At 37.3% G+C, this 23383-nt stretch overlaps 2 protein-coding genes across 2 annotated transcripts in view; one reads left to right on the plus strand and one right to left on the minus strand.

Moving 5' to 3' along the window:
• Positions 1-2290: 2290 nt before the first annotated feature.
• Positions 2291-7087, minus strand: cdkn2c (cyclin-dependent kinase inhibitor 2C (p18, inhibits CDK4)). The gene is made up of 2 exons (XM_062998416.1): positions 6394-7087; positions 2291-2900 (listed from the first exon to the last, which is right to left on the minus strand). The coding sequence occupies exons 1-2, from the start codon at positions 6526-6528 to the stop codon at positions 2565-2567; spliced, it is 471 nt and encodes a 156-aa protein (XP_062854486.1). The 5' UTR covers positions 6529-7087; the 3' UTR covers positions 2291-2564.
• Positions 7088-18125: 11038 nt separating this feature from the next.
• Positions 18126-23383, plus strand: part of faf1 (Fas (TNFRSF6) associated factor 1) — a 129903-nt gene continuing 124645 nt past the window's right edge. Inside the window, exons 1-2 of the mRNA XM_062998417.1 lie at positions 18126-18404; positions 20194-20262. Of these exons, the coding sequence (XP_062854487.1) occupies positions 18348-18404; positions 20194-20262 (126 nt within the window). The 5' untranslated portion in view covers positions 18126-18347. The remainder of the gene's footprint in view (positions 18405-20193; positions 20263-23383) is intronic.

Genomic DNA, 23383 nt, shown 5'->3' on the forward strand with positions numbered 1-23383 from the left:
TCGTATATGTTAGGGAAATAAAACTCACTTTAGGATGCATAATGTGTTATAGTTGCATTTATCAGACGCTTTCATCCAAAGCGACTTACATACGTGACCACATCTGCAAACAGTTGAGGGAGATGCGCCCTGCAGGTGCCCAGCAGTGGCGACTGGACATTGGTGAGGCTTGAACTTATGACCTTCTGACTACTGGTTCATATCTTAATCGATGAGCTACAACTACCCTACCAATATTAAAATAAAGCTTAAATTAAAAGTATGTATTCTAACGAATATCGTCTGACAATTTAGTAAAATAAGAATATTATAAAACATTTTCCAGGTTAGTCTAACGCACATATAGGCTTTTATAACCAACTTATAAGGAAAAAATATACAATACTAAAAAATAATAATAATGAATAAACATTCACGCCAACACACATTTATACAACACATTTTATTACTTCATATTAAATTGTTTTACAATCGATTAGTAATGTTCAAGTAAAATGTATCCAATGTAATATTTTGTTTTTTAACTTAGGTTAAAATACCAGGTTTTACATGCGCATTTCAGCGTTTTTCCATGAGATAAATAACACAAGCTGAAATATACTTAACCATTCCAAGTCATGGAAATCCAACAAACATACAACATTGACATAATGTATTATTGTAGGTTTAAAATCAAATAAAACCACATTTTAACAATAAACAAAATAAATTATGATCGACTGTTTGGCATCAGGCGCCCTGAAAAAAAAATCCAGATGTTTAAATTATTTCTACGTAAATAAAGTGGTACCTTAACACATTTTTGTAAAATGGTGTTGAATATTACATAGGCAACACTGAAATTAAGCATTTGGAATAAGTACGTTAAATGAAATACGTTTTCCGTCATATCCTTTCAATGAAATCTGGCTTCGACAACCAGAATTTCGTGTTTGAGTCATATTAGACTTTCCTTGTAGACTTCATTGTGTCTGCATTATACCATAAATAGTAGTGAAAACCAAAACAACAAACGTTTAAATAATACAAGATCAGATCATTTAATAACCGCTGAATTTAACCACAATTTAACCATTTTCACCACGTTTTCTTTTTTAACAGACCTGTGCCTGCTGGGAAGATTTTGGAAACCGTTTAACGGCTGTCTTTGGTTATTTTTGCAAATATGTCCTTTTTGCAACAAAAAGACATTTGTTCACAGTCACATTTAATAGAAATACATTTCTTATCCTGCATTTTACAAGCAAAAGTGCAATTGAGAAACTAAAAATGCAAGACCAGGCGTAAAATGTAAAATTGCTTGACCTTTAGAGGTCTATAGTGCAATGATTTAGTAAAGTAGAATATACAAAAATATCAATGCTAAAAGATGTTTTTAAAAAATAATCAAAATTAACACTTTAATTTCCATTCGAAAATTTAAAAAAAAAAAATCTCTGGAAAGCCACTTGCTTTTTGAATTATTTAAGCAACCAATTTACAGACTTGCATGCAAAATAACACTTTTACAAGAGTACATGGAAATTAAAATGATATGCCACATTTTAATCTAGGACCAAGTGTCTAACCTAACGTCACGGTATTTCGTACGTTGCTCGGTGCGCCTCAGCGTTCCACACAGTTAACAAACAATTGTTTTACTGCATGATTTCCACAATTCTAAAAGACCATGAGCGCATTTCCTCATGCAATATGAGTAAATACTAATGAAGCATGGTAATCTAGTAGAATGATTAAGCAAAGCTGTTGCGTCACAATAAAAATTAAGATTTTAGTTTTGTTTACCATTTGGTGCATCCGATCATGTCTGTGTCGGTTATTTTGAGTTCAGTCGTTTTTTGTAGACGTGTGTTTGTACATTTCATGAGATTAAAATAATATACAAACACATTGCAGAACAATCATTACGAGAACGTCGTTTTGACCTCAAAAAAATCGTTTAAATGTAACGACAATTTGACCGCCAGATCACAGTGTTTTTAACTGACGTGTTCCAGTTTGGAGCAATGGATACAAAACTTTTTTGACTAGTCGTAATTAAATAAATTAAGTCTTGGAAGACAGGTAAGACAAAACCCTTACGATTGAGACCGTTAGTACTGTGTTGTTACACTACACCTGCAAAAAAAAAGTATGCTAAATCAGTAACAAAAATACCACGTGACCTTATATTAAACATCAAGTGCATTACACAGAGTGTAAGGTAAGTTCATACCATGTGTAATGCCATACCTAATCAGTAGTGGACATTTCGGGAGTGTAAAACATTGACCTCTAAAAAAAACACTGAATATTTCTGACGATCAAACCCATCATGCTACAATAAATCAATGGGTGAATTATCAGAAGTAACAAAACATAAGGCAGGCAGGCTTGGAAAAAGACGTTAAGCAATAGCCTACACGCTGTTTAGCTCAGACTTCACAATATAAAAAGAGGTAGTTAGCTGAATATATCTATAGAACTGAATTCTTTTATACCGCGCATTCAGCATATTTACTAGTCTACCTCTGCAGAGCACACATCACTGATTGTAATGAGTATGTATGTATGTATGTATGCAGCTACTTTTCAGTGGTATCTTGGCCGTGTACAGATGCGTGTTGCGGGTTTGTGAGGGCACTGTGGTCGGGTAAGGAGGGCTGATCAGTGAACCGGGTGAGATATTCCACTGCTTCCCTCTGCCCGTCACGCGCCGCCAGATGCAGGGGTAGATTCCCGTCAGAATCCCGAACATTAACATCAGCACCGTACTGCACGAGCATCTCCAGCATGTCCACAAAACCGTCACGCGCTGCGTCGTGCGTCACCGTCAGTCCTTTGACCGGGTCGCGCACGTTCGGGTCTGCGCCGGCATGCAGCAGGGCTTCTGCTACAGCGGGACATCCGAGCTTCACCACCTTCAACAAAAGCAAAATCATAATAATAATAATAAAGATAAAAAATAATATTGTTGTTTTGCTTTTTGGCACTACGCAACAACATTACATATTAACAGTTGTAGCAAAATACTGCATGGCCTAAAAATCTGTTACAAAACAGACAGCGATCTATCCTGTAAAAAACTTCATTTATTTTTACTAGCTGCCTTCATCTTGGTCAGGGTCACGGTGGGGAAACGCTGTGGGGAAACGCTGTGGGGAAACACTACATCACACTACATCATGAACAGTGCAACCAGTCCATCACAGCACAGTGTCATTCATTAACTTACTCAAACATAAGAGAAATAAAAGCAGCCATCCTAAACCAAACTATCTAATGAAATCCACATGGACATGAAAAGAACATGCAGAACCTTTCACATGCAGGTGTATATTTATCCACATAAAGTGTGTTTTATTTATTTTAATACAACCTAATAAATTGCAAAAACACAAATGTTAGGGTTAGGGTACTAATGAGCTAAATCCTCCCTTGGGTAAATTCCAAATTGTCACAGTATGTGTTACATTTGTGTATTAATATTTTAGGAAAAGTCATTTTCTTATTGCATTGAATATGTTTACATATATTTATCAGTTCATAATAGATAAATACAACATATGGTGTAAATACATATTTCTTAATTGTGCTGATATACTGTATTATTGTGAAACTGACATTTAAATCACACTTAAAGCATTCCTTCGGCACACAAAAACCACAGTGCATTAATTAATATATCATATTGTAATGTATCCATATTTCCAGAACTGATACTAATCATCAGAATTGCAAATAGTGGCCTAAAATGCTAAATCTGTATTGAATCGGATTTAATATATTTCAGATGACATGCTGCAGACATGTGTAATCTTGGCTGACAGCACATATCATTCCCATAAACATGACACAAAGTGTCTTAAAACTAACCTTTAGTCCAAAATTTTGTATTGTATTGTTTTAATGATTGATTTAATGATAATTAAAACCTCATCAACAGCAATAACATTTATTATTGCCGAGCAAACAAGTGACTTACTTCTCCATTTAAAAAAAAACACTAAAAGTACATAGCCCCTAATAATTTCTCGATTTTTCAGTTTTTATTAACACTTCAAAAGTCAATTGTATACATATTCGTGTATCAAGTTTTTATACTGTTGGAAACGAGGGTATTAATAACATAAAGGCCTGGGCTTATTTGTTAGGCCTGATAGTCACAAGCAGGTTGCAACAGACCTAACAGGAAATTAGCAGTTAGTTTTATAGCTTATTACATTTGTTCTTTTTTTAATTCAGTGAATTCAGTGGTCTTGCTTTATAAAAAATAACTTTAATTAGCCAGGGCAATACATTTGAATTCTAATATTATTTCTAGACATGCTGGCATGCCTATGTAAATTCAACTTAATCTCAGAATTGGGTTAATCTTGGTAAACCATTTCCTACATAATAAAATTACAATGTTATAATTAAGTCCAACAATACATTTATTACACACTAGTTTATTTCAAGTAGAATATTCGGTTCACTGCTACTAGGAAACTACTGCTATTAAGTCAAAGTTATGCTTCCTATATGATTAAAAATCACTCCATTTAAATAAAAAGCTATAGGTTTAGGAAATTAAAATAAAATACTTTATGTCCTGACCAATGAATAAGTAATAACAGGGCTAAAATACAAAATGCAATACAGGTTGTTGTGAATGATTTGGTATAACCTATATCTGCATTGCTACAGACTTGACATGCGGGATTCCCCTAAATATACACATACCGTATCTGAATGTCAGCATAACTAGTAATTTTGAAGCTGAAACAAAATGCTGATTAAAATGCAGTGTAAGATAATGAGTAATCATACCTCAAATTTTATTCTGACCAGTGTTTATCAACAAAATATAAGGCTGGCAGATATATTTGAATAACATGTTGTTTATTTACATAAAAAGTAAAAGTAAAATATTCATACAAAAATAAAAGTGATTTTGAAAAACATCAGCTAGCAACAAATGATGACCTATGACTTATTTATTTAATTATTTTAAATTTTAATGTGGGCCGAAATCAAATGAGGTAAAAACAGTTTAAGAAAACAGATATAAATACATATTAGATTATATTAAATTTAGTTATAATATAGAATATGTAGTAATAATAATAACGATAATAATAATATATAATAATATTTATGTATAGTGTAATGTAGATAGTCGGTATATGAAGAGGAGAAACATTGTTCATTTGTAAGGCTAGTTCTATAAGTTATGGGTCATGACAGGCATAATTGTTACCGATTATGTTATTATTCATTAAAATAATTTCACAAATACCAAAAATGTATAACATTAATTTACAATATCTTCTTTTTATGATTACACTTTCACTGGACCAGTAAAGGATGGTCTTAGGCATGTTTGTATAGCAATATTTAAAGATTTCCGGTGGTGTAACTGTCTCTACCATATTTTCAGATAAAGTAAGCTACTAAATAGATAGATAATTCTGAATAAAATACTTGGGCATAGTTTTCTCCTAAAACGTACAACATTATCATGTTATATGTATAGCAGAATAGGGCAACATTAAAAATATCCTTTTTCTGATATTAAACCACTTTTATTTTGATATGTTTTAGAGGGTATTGCATCATTAAAAGATGACCATAGGTAACAAAGTCAATATTTTTAAATAATTTGTGTTTTTAGTGGTTGATAGGCTTGTACTGTTTACTATCGCCCATGGTATGTTCCAAAAATGTCCAAAGGTTTTACTTGCCATGTGCATGCATTAAATATTGTAATATATTATTCTAATATTGTTATCATATCTACAAAGGCTTAGTCTAATAGCTTATTTATTATAAATATTTTGTTTCAAATATTTGTAATCATGAATACTTAAAATAGTGTTTTTTATTAGTATTGAAGGGTGGTTGGATCACAAGACATTTTCTGGGCTACGGAATTGATTATATTGTTATAAAAATACCATTTTCAAAGCTATGAAAGAGAAATTAACAAACAGATTCAGTTATTGCTGATAGGCCTATAACAATGCATTTTGTCTCAATTTTATTCAGCCTGTATTTGGGGAAAATTGCAATTTCGACTGTTAAGAAAATTATAAAAGTCAGAAACCATAAAACACTAAAGTACTGGCAATTTTGTGCATTTTGTCTTATTTTAATAGTCATTAGAGTCTTCTATGTTTAGAGTAGAAACTAACAGAACCACGTTTACGAAATATTGAGTCAAATTTGATAGGATTTATTCATATAAAACGTGAGGCCAAACTCTATAGCAGGCTACAAAGTGATGATGGGATACCAAAATAATCTTCACTTCTACCAGACCACAGATGGCAGCTAAATATAAGGCTGAGTTTACAGAATACCACAAGGTTCACAGCCTTTAGTAAAAAATGAGTAAAAGATTGAAAACATGGTGTATGTAGCTTCTCAAACCTGAAGTGGTGTCCTGCCAAATTGGTTTTTGGCATTAACGTCAATGTTGTTCTGTAGTATCAGTTTAGTCAGTGCCAGGTCTCCTCTCGCAGCAGCGATGGACAACCTGTTTACATCTGCAGCTTCGGCCATCATCTTCACAAGATGTTGATTTTAGTGAGTGAAAAAACACGACGATCTTAAGAATGGGTATGATGTCCGTTCCTGGTTGTAAAGCGAAGCAGAATGAATAGTAAATCTTCTTAAAAAAGCTGGTGCTATGCCAGGGTCCGCCCACCTCAGCCTTAATACCGTCCCACTGCGAGAAAAACAGGGATATCACGCCATCTCTTTCCGATCAGGCTTTTATTCACCACCGGCAAAAACCTGCAATAATCTCACAGACGAGCTGGAAATGGATCCTGTTGCTTTCTGTGCTGTTTATATAGGCTTTAGCCTGGCTCTTGCACGGACAGTGGACGCGTTGCATCCAAACATCGGCAGGTTTAAAAAAAAGTCCTTTAGAAAACCAATAATTTCAGATGAAGACAAAATGACATGAAGCAGCGGCGGATTCTCCACATGTGCAGACAGAGCTGATGCTCCTTCTCAGATCGTAAATCCGCTTTCATTCGATCTTCACGCAGGTGCATTTCACACAAAACTGCCACCCAGTCGCTGTCAAGTTCACGTGAGTCTGAAAACGGATGAAAGAACGAATGAGGCTCCGAGCTGCAGCCGTCCAATAGGTTTAGAAGGGACGCGCTCTTCAAGTTTCATCTGAGCTTCCCGCCCATTTCAAACTCAGCCGCGGTCGGTTGAACGTCGTCGAGCCGGGGCGCACTGTCTCGTATCAAGTTTGCGTTTTTTAAAACACATATCAAGAAGTCACGACGAAAACTGTACCGAGGCGGAAAGCATCGAGTCCTCGGTCCTGCCGTGCCGTTCCATGCCACAGATACGAAGTTATTCGGTCTCTCTGGGTCACGCTGACTGATCTCAGCACTGTAACAGTCGCACTACGTTACGCAGCCCGGAGAATATCGAAAAACCGTCCCGTGCGGAGACATCTGCAATATATCACACCGTCCACAAACGACCCGAAAGATCACAGAACACAAAGTCCAGACATTTTTTCCTTCCGCGGTCTTTCTGTTACCTGCTTCTGTAGGCAGTCGCCGCTGTGAGAATCAGTCCGCTGTTATTTGACATCACTCATTTTTGAAATAAAGGACTGAAACTTCCGCCCACTTTGACTAACAGACTCTCAGGGAGAGGCGGGGACACTAACGGCGAGATTCACTCACCAAACCCTGCAACATAATGTCAAGCATGAACTCTCATCAAGCTCATTTAGCTCCATCAAGCTGCAAATCATTAACAGGAAACATAACCTGCAGACTTGCTGTTCAGGTCACGGACTGATTTTTTTCGACATTTTGCCTACAGTATACTAATGTATTTCACATTTTACCTACTTATAGGAGACATGTTCTCTTAAGGAAACTTTTTTTTTTTTTAGCAAAACTACACTGCCTGGCCAAAAAAAGGTCACCACCTGGATTTAACTAAGCAAATAGGTAAGAGTCTCCCATTGGATGGATAGATAGATAGATTGATAGATAGATAGATAGATAGATAGATAGATAGATAGATAGATAGATAGATAGATAGATAGATAGATAGATAGATAGATAGATAGATAGATAGACAGACAGATAGATACTTTAATAATCCCGAAATAAATTAAGTTTAAATTAAATTAATTAATTACATTTGCCTCAGTAAAGCAAATAGGTAAGAGCCTCCCATTGGATAATTAGATAGATAGATAGATAGATAGATAGATAGATAGATAGATAGATAGATAGATAGATAGATAGATAGACAGATAGATACTTTATTAATCCCGAAGGAAATTAAGGCCTCAGTAAAGCAAATAGGTAAGAGCCTCCCATTGGATAATTAGATAGATACATAGATAGACAGACAGATAGATAGATAGATAGATAGCTCGATAGATAGATAGATAGATAGATAGATAGATAGATAGATAGATAGACAGACAGACAGACAGACAGACAGATGGATAGATACTTTATTAATCCCAAAGCAAATTAAGGCCTCAGTAAAGCAAATAGGTAAGAGCCTCCCATTGGATAATTAGATAGATACATAGATAGACAGACAGACAGACAGACAGATAGATAGATAGCTCGATAGATAGATAGATAGATAGATAGATAGATAGATAGATAGATAGATAGATAGATAGACAGATAGCTCGATAGATAGATAGATAGATAGATAGATAGATAGATAGATAGATAGACAGATAGACAGATAGCTCGATAGATAGATAGATAGATAGATAGATAGATAGATAGATAGATAGATAGATAGATAGATAGATAGATAGATAGACAGACAGATGGATAGATACTTTATTAATCCCAAAGCAAATTAAGGCCTCAGTAAAGCAAATAGGTAAGACCCTCCCATTGGATAATTAGATAGATAGATAGACAGACAGACAGACAGACAGACAGACAGACAGATAGATAGATAGATAGATAGATAGATAGATAGATAGATAGATAGATACTTTATTAATCACGAAGGAAATTAAGGCATCAGTAGCAGGTTACATGAATCAAAAGTAATAGTACACACTACAGAGATTCAGATTGTACCTGTATCTGTATAACCACAACACCACTCAGACAACACACAACACCAAACAGGACCTGAGGATGCAGATGGATACAAGGCTGGTATATATTATACGTTACAACAGCTGTAAAATATAAATTATAAAGTAAAGTAAATTATAAAATGAATTATAGAGTGAATAAAGTAAATTTAAAGTGAATTGTCAAGTAGACTTATAAAGTGAGCCACAGTGCAGTGCGATCACTTAAACGTTTGGTGAAATCAAATCGTAGAAAAACTACAGTAGAACTCAGGGAGATGTTTAATAGTGAAAGTGAGAGCATTTCCACACGCACAATGCAAAGGGAACTCAAGGGATTGGGTCTAAACAGCTGTGTAGCCTTAAGAAAACCACTTGTCAGTGAGGCTAACGGGCAAAAATGGCTTCAATTTGCTAGGGAGCATAAAGATTGAACTCTGGAGCAATGGAAGAAGGTCATTTCCAGATTTACCCTGTTCCAGAGTGATGGGCGCATCAGGGTAAGAAGAGAGGAGGCTGAAGTGATGCACCCATCATCAAGGACGGATTAAGGATAGTCTGGGCCACCATGGGCCCTCTAATGGTATGCCCTGCTCTTCTCTAGGGCCCCCTGGTAGGGGCTCTCATAACCAGGGCCCTCTAAAAATATGCCCCCCTCTTTCCTAGGACCCCTAATAGCCAGAAGTCGAAGTCAGAGCAGTGCCACAACGCCTCATCCATTTTCATAAGGGGCCCAAAAGCATGGCTAGGGCCCAAAAGCATGGCTAGGGCCCCCAAAAGCATGGCTAGGGCCCAAAAGCATGGCTAGGGGCCCCAAAAGCATGGCTAGGGCCCCCAAGAGGCCCTGGGGTCAAAGTCCCTAATAGTCAGAGGATCCTTAAAATGGAGGGCCCTCGGAAATAAAAATATATTGTATCATAAATGTTGATAGGCATCGCAAAATGTTTTGGGCCAAGGCCCCCCGGGGCCCCCTGGCCTCAAGGGCCCATGGGCGCTGGCCCCACTGGCCCGGTCAGTAATCCAGCCATGCCCATCATGCCTAGTGCCTACCGTACAAACCTGTGGGGGCAGTGCTATGATCTGGGGTTGCTGCAGTTGGTCAGGTCTAGGTTCAGCAACGTTATGTGCCCAAAGAATGAGGTCAGCTGACTACCTGAATATACTGAACGACCAGGTTATTCCATCAATGGATTTTTTCTTCCCTGATGGCACGGGCATATTCCAAGATGACGATGCCAGGATTCATCGGGCTCAAATTGTGAAAGAGTGATTAAGGGAGCACGAGACATCATTTTCACACATGGATTAACCACCACAGAGTCCAGACCTGAACCCCATTGAGAATCTTTGGGATGTGCTGGAGAAGACTTTGCACAGTGGTCCAAATCTCCCATCATCAATACAAGATCTTGGGGGAAAATGTATGCAACTCTGGACAGAAATAAATGTTGTGACACTGCAGAAGCTTGTGGAAACGATGCCACAGCGAATGTGTGCCGTAATCAAAGCTAAAGGCGGTCCAACAAAATATGAGAGTGTGTGACTTTTTTTTTTTGGCCAGGCAGTGTATATTAACCCTGTGGCGCATGAATTATGATATCCTGAGTCAGGATTTTTAGTCACTCTAGTGGACTGCATGCATCACTGGAATCTGAACCTAAGTACCCAGGACACACAGCCACACAACACTGCATTCAGATATACAGACATACGGTATACAATAGAATTGAGTACACCCATGTGCATCACTTAAATGTCAAATAATTCAAAATTGTATCACTTACAGTAATAACATAACTTCTAACTTGAACAGTAGGGTATTTGCTTCTATGTCAAATTAAAAACTAACAGTTTAGATTTACTACATTAAATATACAGGCCCCACAGTAGGAACTCAATGCAACAAATGTAAGTACACTTTTTCAGTACTTAGTGCGTTCACCTTTAATTTTGATGAGACTCAATGCTCTTTAGCATGGAAGATACCAGTGTTGCACAAATATCTGAAGAGATTTTTTCAAGGTCTTTTTCCTTGGACGTCATTCAAAGAGGCTGATGTTATGCAATGTCCTTCCCACTTTCTGAGCTGTCGCAGAAACTCCTATATTTTTGTGCCTGTATTTACACCGATCAGCCATAACATTAAAACCAAAGACATCCTTGTTTCTACACTCACTGTCCATGTTATCAGCTCCACTTACCATATAGAAGTGCTTTGTAGTTCTAAAATTACTGACTGTAGTCCATCTGTTTCTCTGCATGCTTTGTTAGCCCCCTTTCATGCTGTTCTTCAATGGTCAGGACTCTCCCATGACCACCACAGAGTAGGTATTATTTGGGTGGTGGGTCATTCTCGGCACTGCAGTGACACTGACATGGTGCTGGTATGAGTGGATAAGACACAGTAGCGCTGCTGAAGTTTTTAAACACCTTACTGTCACTGCTGGACTGAGAATAGTCCACCAAACAAAAATATCCAGCCAACAGTGCCCCGTGGTTAGCATCCTGTGACCACTGATGAAGGTCTAGAAGATGACCAACTCAAACGGCAGCAAAAGATGAGCGATCGTCTCTGACTTTACATCTACAAGGTAGACCAACTAGGTAGGAGTGTCTAATAGAGTGGACAGTGAGTGGACACGGTATTTAAAAACTCCAGCAGCACTGCTGTGTCTGATCCACTCATACCAGCACAACACACACTAACACACAACCACCATGTCAGTGTCACTGCAGTGCTGAGAATCATTCACCACCTAAATAATACCTGCTCTGTGGTGGTCCTGACCATTGAAGAACAGGGTGAAAGCAGGCTAAAAAAGTATGTAGAGAAACAGATGGACTACAGTCAGAAATTGTAGAACTACAAAGTGCTTCTATATGGTAAGTGGAGCTGATAAAATGGACAGTGAGTGTAGAAACCAGGAGGTGGTTTTAATGTTATGGCTGATCAGTGTATTTAAGTATTTATTTTTGGTTGTTCATATGAGGGAATACTCTACTTGTCAACTAAGAAACAATGCAATTATTTGAACATTTGAATTATTTGAATTAAGTGATATTGCAAAGGGGTGTACTCACACGGACTGACAACAAAAAGTCACTAGAAATAAAGTATTTTTAAAACAAAGCTGAATGAATCGTATGACTGAATAGGAATAGTATGGCTGAAATATACTGTAGCTGCAAATGCATGATGTCCAGTTTAGTGGACATATGTTTATTCAGAAGTTACTCCTTAAGTGAAATCATTATTTGAAAAATAAAACAATTATATTATTCCTTATATGTTACATTATGTCTACTACTGACCACTTGGTAGAATCCTATAGAGTGATGCAGTAGTGTCCACTGTAGGGGTTGATATGCATTTAAAGCATGGAAACCTGTGCTTGTAAAAAAAAAAAAAACAGCTATTGAATAGCTGTCCACTGTAGTGACCACTATGCGTCAGAGGGTTAATACTGAGTAGGACCATGATTCGAATTTGGGGGGATGGGAGGGGGTCTGACCCTCATAATTAATACCTAAATAAAACAGTCTATCTGTTATCACTGTACACTATGAGGAGGCCTTGGTCCTTCATGGCGTGAATTTCACAATGTGGTTGTTGTATGTTTTGTGGACCCTAATGTAAATGGAATTTTTGTAAGGATTGCCCTTTTGACATTTATTTCAGTTAGGGGAGAATGGAGCTGATTGAAAGTCTTGGTTGTCAGAGCACTTATACACCAGAGGACACTGTTGTGGTAACAAAACGTTGAGCTTTCAGGGCAAATGTCATCTATCTGCCTTTATTCTCTTAAAATAACCATAAGAGCATGTTATGACATTTCTGCAATACTGAATGTGACTTTCGTCTGAATGTACTGGTATGTCTATTTTTAAATATTTTATTGGCATTTTATCTGTTTTTACATTCAAATTTCAAGATAACCCGTAAGCTTGGTGAGACTTACAGTTATAACTGTATTGCCGATATTAAATAATAAATATTTTTATCCACTGTTAACATTTTACATATGACCAGTAACCCACATAAGGTCACTGTCATTTTGGTAATTAATTTTTTTTATTTGGCTCTTATAAAATGAATTGTTCAGACCACTATCAAATTAGCAGCAGCACAATGCATAACAAATACAGACCTAGGTTAAGAGCTATAGGTAATTTTTACATCGAACAGTGGGGTACACAATACAATGTGATCTGAATGACTTTGACTGTTACATGATTGTTGGTGCCAGTTGGGCTGGTTTGAGTATGTAAGAATCTGATAATCCTCTGTAATTTTTACACACAATAGTATCTAAAATGTACACATAATAGTACATAAAACAAACAACATTTGGTGAGTGTCAGCAGCAGCACAATGCATAACAAATTCAGACCTAGCTTAAGAGCTATGGGTAATTGTTACATCTAACAGTGGGGTACAAATGTGATCTAAATTACTTCCATAAAAGAAAAGCCTCTAAGAACACACAACACGTTGAACCTTTGGGCGAATAGGCCCTAACAGCAAGAACTCATGTTCTACTCCTGTCAGCCAAAAAACAAGGGCCTGAGGCTATAGTGAGCACAAGCTAACCAAACCTGTACAGTAAACAGCAGAAAAGCAGTGTCTAGTATGCATTTTTTCTGACTGCTTGTGCATGTATTTTTAGGGGTCACCACAGTGGATCACTTTGGTCCTCATACCTGTATGAATTATGTAAACAACAAACAACAACTTTATGTACATCACAAATACCTGGACGACATACTTCAAATTGAAAAAGCAGACATGAATGTTCTGCAAATTGTAAGCTGCATCCCACAAAATAATTAATTCATTTTAACCACAAGCACCAAAATGAACACTTCACTAAAATTATTCAATTTAAATGACAGGTACATGATGTACTCTTACTATGCATAAAATGTAGTTCACTATATACTGGTCCAGAATGCAACATACAGTGTACAAGGATGCAGATGTATTTAAAATGTCATACTGTCTACAGTTTACTACTGAATCACAAACCAAACTAGTATGTCATGTAAAATCATGAATATTTTAGTATGTATATTTTAGTATAAATCTCCAATAATGTAAAACCTAGGTCAACATTTTCAGGTATGCCTACAGAGCTATCTTTATAGTGTACTGCATTCCACAATGCAATGTGGTCATTTTATTTTCAGTAAAAGTCATTGTGATCTGCAGTCATGAAGGCCACAATGAACCCAAGCTTTCACCTCATCACACTTACATCCCATCCTGCTTACTGCTATCTAACTTCAATTTTATGTGGTTTAAATCTCATCTAACTCTGATTTCATCCAACTCACTAGCAAAAGCCTAATAAAAATGTCTTTAATGTTGTTAATTACTATAAAAGTTATGTGTTTATGAGTATTGTAACCTGATGCTGTAGCCTAGTGGATAAGATACTGGACTAGTAATCAGAAGGTTGCCGGTTCAAGTCCCACTTCTGCCAGGTTGCAACTGTTGGGCCCTTGAGCAAGGCCCTTAACCCTCAATTGCTCAGATTGTATACTGTCACAGTACTGTAAGTCGCTTTGGATAAAAGCGTCTGCTAAATGCCGAAAATGTAAGTGTAAATGAAGCTCATGACACATCGCATCACGGCAGCCAGTTCATCACTCTTTGCACAGCATTGTTCTTTTCCAGGTCCCATGTGTGTCTTTGTTATTCCCAACGTATTTAGATAGTGTTTCTTGTTACAAGGTGGTAATTTTTCTAGTTTAGTCAGTAGTTCTGTGATTGGTTTAGCCTTTAGTTTAGCAATTAGCTCCACAAGTTTGTCATGGTTTACATAAATGAAATTCTAGTGTATTCCTGCAACCTGGAGGAACATATAGGCCACTTGTCTGAGGTACCTAAACAACTCCAGTCTTACCAGTTATATGGATACATCAGTTTACCTCCCAGGTCTAAAGAGACTTCTTGGTGTTAAAGTCAGTTTGACCTCAGGTCATCACCTCAAATCTAATGGGCAAGTAAGGAGGCTCAACCAGTAGTTAGGCCTGTGTAACTACTGCTGGGATAGACAAAATGTGTGGACTGGGTTCCTTACCTGGGCTAATTGTGCTCCGAACTGCCTGATTTATTTATCTTCTGGGCCCCTTTTACTAAGTTAACAACTGCATATCCTGCCTTGGAACCCTGGCCAAGCAAAAGTCCCTGTATCATCAGAAGACAAAACAACAAGCTGGTCATCACTGCAGAGAATTTCGGCCTTGGCAAAGAGTATGGTTATCTACTAAAACCTACAGCTCAGACTCTCCTCCAGGAAACTGTCATCAAGTTTCATCAGTCCATTCAAGATCCTGCAATGCATTAATAGCGTGACAGTTAAAATTGCGTCCCTTCATTTACAGTCCTAGTCGATAGAGCACATGCCTATGGTTTAGCCAGGTTATCTTTAATTTAATACAAATCTTGTTTAAAGATATGACACTTGATATAACATATACGAATATTGTGGCAAATACACTAGTAAGACGGGCGGCATGGTGGCTCAGTGGGTAGCACTGATGCCTCACAGCAAGAAGGTCCTAGGTTCAATCCCCTGGTGGGGCGGTCCAGGTCCTTTCTGTGTGGAGTCTGCATGTTCTTCCTGTGTCTGCGTGGGTTTCCTCCGGGAGCTCCGGTTTCCTCCCACAGTCCAAAAACATGCAAGTGAGGTAAATTGGAGATACAAAATTGATATAACCTTGTGAAATGAGTAACTACCGTTTCTGTCATGAATGTAACCAAGAGTGTAAAACATGACGTTAAAATTCGAATAAACAAACAAACACTAGTAAGGCAATAATTAAAACATTTGAAACAAGAACAGCTGTAAAGAACCTGTCTGAAAAAGAACATAAATGCACAGTAGGTTTGCCAAGTTGGTAGTGTTTGGGGATTAAAAAGTCTGCAAATTCTCAAGGCATGCAATTACAAAGATGTAGAGTTACTAAATTATACTAAGCTTTTGACAAGTTCTGTGGTCAAATGAGGTTTTGGTGTTAAAATGACAAATCAGTAAGAAGTTAATCCTCCTAATCAGTTGTATGCATGGTGGAACATCTGTGATGTTTTAGGCACTTGGAACTTTATTACGATACATGGCATCATGGACTCTATAAAATAACAGAATTTTAATAGATTTCTCTTTATTTTAGGTGTGAGACTGAGCTAAAAACCAACAGACATATTTATAACTTGTTTAAACATCTTTACAGGAGTGCCATGAATGTGACTGTGTATATAGGTGGCAAAGCTTTATTCAAACTATTCAAAATGTGGCTTAAAAATATATTCTGGACTGAGTACAAGTGCTCAATTTTGTATTTTAGATACTTGTATTCCAGAGCCCAGGACTGTCCTCATACTGGTGCAAAGTACTGCACAGTATACATTAGACTGAGGTCATTGTGTTTTGTTATAGTGATAATTAGAGTGAAACAGTTTCCTTCTTTTTTTAATACCAAATATAAATCCCACAGCTGCTCTGGTATTTGTGTTTTTTAAAACCTGGATATACAGTAAGTAATCAAACTAAATAATAAAGTAGAATGTACATAAACAGTGACCTTTAGTTTTACAAACACAGTTTCAGTGTTGAAATCATCAACGGTTGGGATCAATCCACTTCACTGCAGTTCTCAATGACTGCTGTGTAATATTTGTGTTGTTTTAATTAAAACTGACTAACAGAAATTGTAGTAAAACTTTAAATTAGATTAGAGGATATAAACTGAGGGATGTTTTCAGTCATTTTTAAAAATAAAAGTAAACCATATTTACTACAAGTTCCTATATACACAGTATACACCGATCAGCCATAACATTAAAACCACCTCCTTGTTTCTACTTTCACTGTCCATTTTATTAGCTCCACTTACCATATAGAAGCACTTTGTAGTTCTACAACTACTGACTGTAGTCCATCTGTTTCTCTGCATGCTTTTTTTAGCCTGCTTTTACCCTGTTCTTCAATGGTCAGAACCCCCACAGGACCACCACAGAGCAGGTATTATTTAGGTGGTGGATAATTCTCAGCACTGCAGTGACACTGACATGATGGTGGTGTGTTAGTGTGTGTTGTGCTGGTATGGGTGGATCAGACACAGCAGTGCTGCTAAAGTTTTTAAATACTGTGTCCACTCACTTACCTTGTAGATGTAAAGTCAGAGACGATCGTTCATCTATTGCTGCTGTTTGAGTTGGTCATCTTCTAGACTTTCATCAGAGGTCACAGGACGCTGCACACAGGGCGCTGTTGGCTGGACATTTTTGGTTGGTGGACTATTCTCAGTCCAGCAGTGACAGTGAGGTGTTAAAAAACTCCAGTAGCGCTGCTGTGCCTGATCCACTCATACCAGCACAACACACACTAACACACCACCACCATGTCAGTGTCACTGCAGAGCTGAGAATCATCCACCACCTAAATAATACCTACTCTGTAGTGGTCCTGTGGGGATCCTGACCATTGAAGAACAGCATGAAAGGGGGCTAACAAAGCATGCAGAGAAACAGATGGACTACAGTCAGTAATTGTAGAACTACAAAGTGCTACTATATGGTAAGTGGAACTGATGAAAAGGACAGTGAGTGTAGAAACAAGGAGGTGGTTTTAATGTTATGGCTGATCTGTGTATAAGCTTAATAAAAAGTAACTCTTTTGGATACAAATACTTGTATTTTGTTAGAGCCCAACTTTGGACATATATTTAAGTGTAAGCTTACTGTTTTAGGTCGACCTTATTATTGCATTTGATATTAATTACGGTGAAACAGGGTCGTCATGTAAAAAAACAAACTAAAAAAAAAAACAAAGATGAAGAAACAGATTTTGCTGTTTTGTCATTAACTGCATTTACCTGGATATAAATAATGCAAAACTAGATAATAAACTCAAGTGTGCGGAACACCGTGAGCTGAAGTCTTACCCTTTCAAACACGGCCATTTATAGACGACTGGGATTGTTTAACTTTACGACATCTCTCTGCGACTGCCGTGTAATGTTTCTGTTGCTTTGGTCACAAGTGACTAACAGAAAATCTACACAACCTCCCTGTTTAGAAGGACATAAACTAGGGGATGTTATCTTGGATGTCCCGCAGCGCTAAAAACAAGCCTGGGTTATTTATCCTTTAAAAAGACAGTAGTTCCCGGCCACTGTGTGCTGTGAGTCTGGCTGTGTGTGCGTGGAGTGAGTCAGTGCTGTACACAGCTGTAGTGATAACAGAGCAGCTAGCTGTTAGCTTTAGCCACTCACTGCAATGGCCTCCGATAGTGGCAGCAACATGGACAGAGAAATGATCCTGGCTGACTTTCAGGTACGTTTTCTTATTTTATTGCAAATGTTTGCTTACATGAAACGCGTGATATTGTTTGTATTTATTTACATTTATGTTACTGATAAGACCTCGCTAGCCGGCTAATTCAGTGACAGTTCATTTGTTAGCGGGTTAGCAAGCTAGTGTCTTGACTTGTCATTTAGCTGCTTAAAAACATTTATATATAAAAAACAAGACAGTTAAACACTAACACTTTACATCTTGTTATTAGCAGGGCTGGGTAGGATTTGCTGAACTGAATAACAACGTAACCTAACGCTATCAAACTGTTTTATTGTTGTACTTTCACAATATCACACGAACCAGCCAGTACAACCAGTCAAATATCACACTAAATATATTTCACCACATTTTAATAACAATTAATATATAACGCTGGGAATACTATTTATGAGCCGTTAAGTAAGAAATTAAAACGGTGTTTATTACACAGTAAAACGGCATGCAAATAGTTTATTCAAGCTTTTTGGTTATGACTTAATATTTGAACTAGCTTTACAAATAGCACCTCGACATTGACCAGATTGTCCACACTCAGCTGTTTTTTATTTAGGTTATAAGAACAAAAATGCTTAATGGATCATTTACATTAACATATCATGCTGAATAAATACATTTCTAGGCAGCTAAAATGAATAATCATGTTTGAACACTTCTGGAAAACACCTTGCAATAACAGGACCAGGTGGATGCAGGATGAAGAACTGCATAAACTGCACATTTTTTGGAAAATAAAATAAAAACATGCACTAATAAGACAAAACATTATTGCCACCTCACAAAAATGTGCATGGTAATGCTTATTGCCTAACATTTGTGCTGTCACAACCAGGGATATATTAAATTACTGGGCTGATTAATGTTACCCCTAGGACGCATGTTGAATGCAGTATATATGGGTAGTATAAGGACCTAAGTGATTTTAATGAGGGCAGACTTGTTATGGCCAGGAAACTGGGTTAAAGTATCTCTAAAACAGCAAACAGCTCTAAAACCGTCAGTGGTCCCAAGAGATACAAGTTATGAACCGCTGACAAGTTCTTGGGCCATCAATTATTATTACAGATCATTTTAGTTCTAGTGATGAGGTAAATGTGTCACAACAAGTGCATCACCCTTCTGTGTACGAGGCCGCATAGACATAGCGTACTAGTCTGTTGTAGAACATAACACATTTACCCTTTTACCATTCACTCAGTGACTACTAGAACTTAAGCATAGCCAAACAATAAGAGGCATGTTTTTGAAAAGTGGGCAAAAATGTGTAGGTTAAGAAAACCCACATCAACATGAAAAAAGTTAAAATGCCACACAAACAGTAACTGCTTTTGAAAAGCTTTGTGGTCATATTAATCAGAGCTTAAGTTACTTCTTCACAATGACAAAATATATTTGGAGCAGAATGGGCATTATTCTCAAAAGAGGCATGAAAGATGACATTAAAACCCAACCATGCTGTTTCTACTGTAAAGCATGATGGTGGTAGTATTATGTCTTGAGGCAGTTTTACACCCTGTGTAACTGGTGCACTGCAAAAAAAAAAAAAAAGACTAAATAATGAATTAAGTGAAAAAGCTTATCATTGCACATACCAACATTACGAAGTGCCCAAAGTTTTCTGGAAATGGGGTTTGTAATAAAATTCTGGAAATAAATTTGAATAATTATTCACTCTAGATACTAAATTTCATCAAAGCAACACTATTACAGAAGCTTATCATTGATTACTACTACACTTAAAATGACTTTATTGAGCTCTTTCTTTCAGGCATGCACTGGCATTGACAACATTGCAGAAGCAATCACTCTCCTAGAACTGAACAACTGGGACCTGGTGGTAAGTTTAACATGAACTCTGATGTTTAAACACTATGATTTTTAAATGTAAAACAAAGCTGAAAGCAGGGCTAATTCAGGAGTTGTTGTAGTTGTTCTATTTTTAGATTTTGGTGCATATGGTGGAGCCCAGCAGACAAAGCCTCTCTGTATTTTGTGCTGTGAAAACATTCATGGATCTTTCATGTGTTAGAATAAAGTAGATGGTTCCAGCACATTGTTTCTGCTTCAGTGTTGACACATGCACCAACAAAAGCACACAGTGTTGTGGCAGATGTAAACAGTTAGCCTGTTTTATCTAATCATGGACAAAATATTTAGATCTTAGACCTTATTGGTGCTAACCTGTTTGTGATATTTTAAAATTATTTGGACACCCTTAGCTAACTGTCACGCCTTGCTTGCCTTATTAGAAACACCATACTAGCTGCATATTTATGCTCCATATCTCCTGTTCCACCACATGCTTTGTTGTATTTAGGTCTGGTGACTGGGAAAGTCAATTGTACTTAATGTCATGTTTATGGATCCACTTTAAGATGACTTTGCAAAATAGTCCATTATCAATGCTGAGAGTAAGAAGTAAATGATTGTGTCCATTAGTGACCTCACATGGTCAGTAACAGATGTTACAGATGCTCATACTTTTGCATTTAACAGATGCTTAATTGGTATAAAGGTGCTGCAGTGTGGAAAGGAAACATTATGTACAACATTACACCACCGCCAGCCTAAAGTGTTGAGAAAGGAGGCTTAGGTTGAAGGATTTAAGACAGTTATGCCACATCCAGCCATTAGCATGTTGAAGGAGACATAAAGACTCTCATCAAGATGTTGTTTTGGCAGGAAAGCTGTTGCTCACTGATGTTTCTTGTGGTTGTTTTTACATCATTCTCTGCAAACTCTAGAGGCTTTTGTATATTAAAATCCAGAAAGTCAGCAGTTTCTGATATATTAGAACCACGTCATGCTCAATGTTGCTCAAGACCCAAATGTTTCACTATTTTAGTGGAAGGAGATCCTCAAATCAAGATTTTAACCTGTGTCTTTATGACTGTGTTGCAAGGCTGAATCCCATAGAAAAAAACATAAAGCATAACATAACTACAATAAGACTTTGGAACCTATTGACTCTGTGTCTCAATGCCTGCTCAGGCTTTGCATCAATAAGGCTGTTTGCACAGTGTGTTGTGACCTTTCTGGGAGAACACAAACTAGTATTGACAAGTAAGAAGCTCATTTGCATAGTTATTGATAAATGCTATATATTTTTACAGCGCCATAAAGTATTTGCCCCTTTGGGATTTCATCTATTTTTGCATTCGTCTCACCTAATTGTTGAAATTGTCTCCAACATTTAAGCAAAGTCAGCAATACAACACACAATACTGTTTTACAATATTTTTTTTCTATTACAAAAATAACATACCAACTGGCTCTGTGTAAAAAAAAAAACGTGGTTGCCCTATAAATATTCAGTCTTTTCCATTTCTGTGAAAGAAAATTTGCTTCACTCTTGCAGATTAATTCTTAAATTTAGCCATAATAGGTGGGTTTTAAGATTTAATTGCTTATTTAAGGTCCTGCGACAGCACCTTGATAAGTCACGACTTGACTAGGCCACCCTAAAACCTTCATTTGTGTTGTTTGATGTGTGCAAGGCCTGCATTTCCTTGAATGTTTGTCTGCATACTGTTGTGACTTCAGGGATAAATAGAGTATAGAAGCATCACCAGATAACATTCATCACATACAGACCAGTTACTGATGCTCTTCCACTTTTGTCAGTCACTTGTCAGTGCTCTCGAAGTGCCAGTCCCAAAGCCCACCCCCTTGTGACTATTACTACCTATACTCTTCTGCAAAGTTTGTTTGTTTATTAGGATTTTAACATCATGTTTTACACTTTGGTTACATTCATGACTGGAACGGTAGTCACTCATTACACAAGGTTTATCAGTTCACAAGGTTATATCAAACACAGACATGGACAATTTTAGTATCTCCAGTTCACCTCACTTGCATGTCTTTGGACTGTGGGAGGAAACCGGAGCACCCAGAGTAAACCCACGCAGACACAGGGAGAACATGCAAACTCCACACAGAAAGGACTCGGACCGCCCCACCTGGGCTACCCACTTGGCCACCGTGCCACACCTCTTCTGCAAAGACTTTCAACAAATTGAGTTTGTGTGTTAGTCTATTCAGTCTAAAGAGCATTTGTGAGGTCATTGAACAAGAAGGCCTGGTTCAAAGTCAATTTTTGAGTGTGGTTGAAGTCAGTGCTCTGCTGCAGGCCACTGAGGTTCCTCTATGCCAAACTCACAAACCAGTGTAAATTCAGTATAATTATTCAAATAACATTCCTAGTCACCAGACCTGAATCCAATTAAGCACCTTTGGGATGTGGTGGAACGGAAGATATGCTGCTTGGATGTTTAAATGACAGTTGCACAGTATTAGTTTGATGTTTCTAATAAAGCAAAGGGTGTCCAAGTAATTTAAACTGTCACAAACAGTATAGTACAAAAAACTAGCCCAGCTGATTACATCTGCAACAGTACTTTGTGTTGTTCTAGCAAAGTTATGCTATGACAAAAAAGTGTATTTCTCCAGTGGTTGTCACACATTTGGAAGCAAACAATACACACATTAGCAAAGAGTGTGGCTGAAACTCCAGAACTCAGTAATTAGGAGGAGTGGCTACATTCTTATCACCAACAAGCTTATAGCATTTTAGCAAAAACAGTATAAACACATCACTAATCTTCATAGCAACAAGTCACACATGCTTTATTAAAAACAATTTGACTGTGAATGTGGCAGTATTGTAGAACAGTTAGATGAACATAAACTCCATGAGCTTTATATTATAATTAGAGATGGGACGATCGATCGGCTATGAATCGGTATCGACCGATTTTTAATCAAAATATGCTATCGGCGATCGGCGATATTTCCTAAAAGTAGCCGATCCGATCGTGTGATATATAAAGACCATGTTAAGTTAACAGCTCAGTGGATTGATCCAGACTTTGAGCTACGAAGTGCCAACCATCACATCACCATTCATCAACAATCGTACAGAAACCATCGTGAAAGCTCTTACGATGTAATTTTGC

Source organism: Trichomycterus rosablanca, chromosome 7 (assembly GCF_030014385.1).
Source record: "Trichomycterus rosablanca isolate fTriRos1 chromosome 7, fTriRos1.hap1, whole genome shotgun sequence".
NCBI classification, from domain to species: domain Eukaryota; kingdom Metazoa; phylum Chordata; class Actinopteri; order Siluriformes; family Trichomycteridae; genus Trichomycterus; species Trichomycterus rosablanca.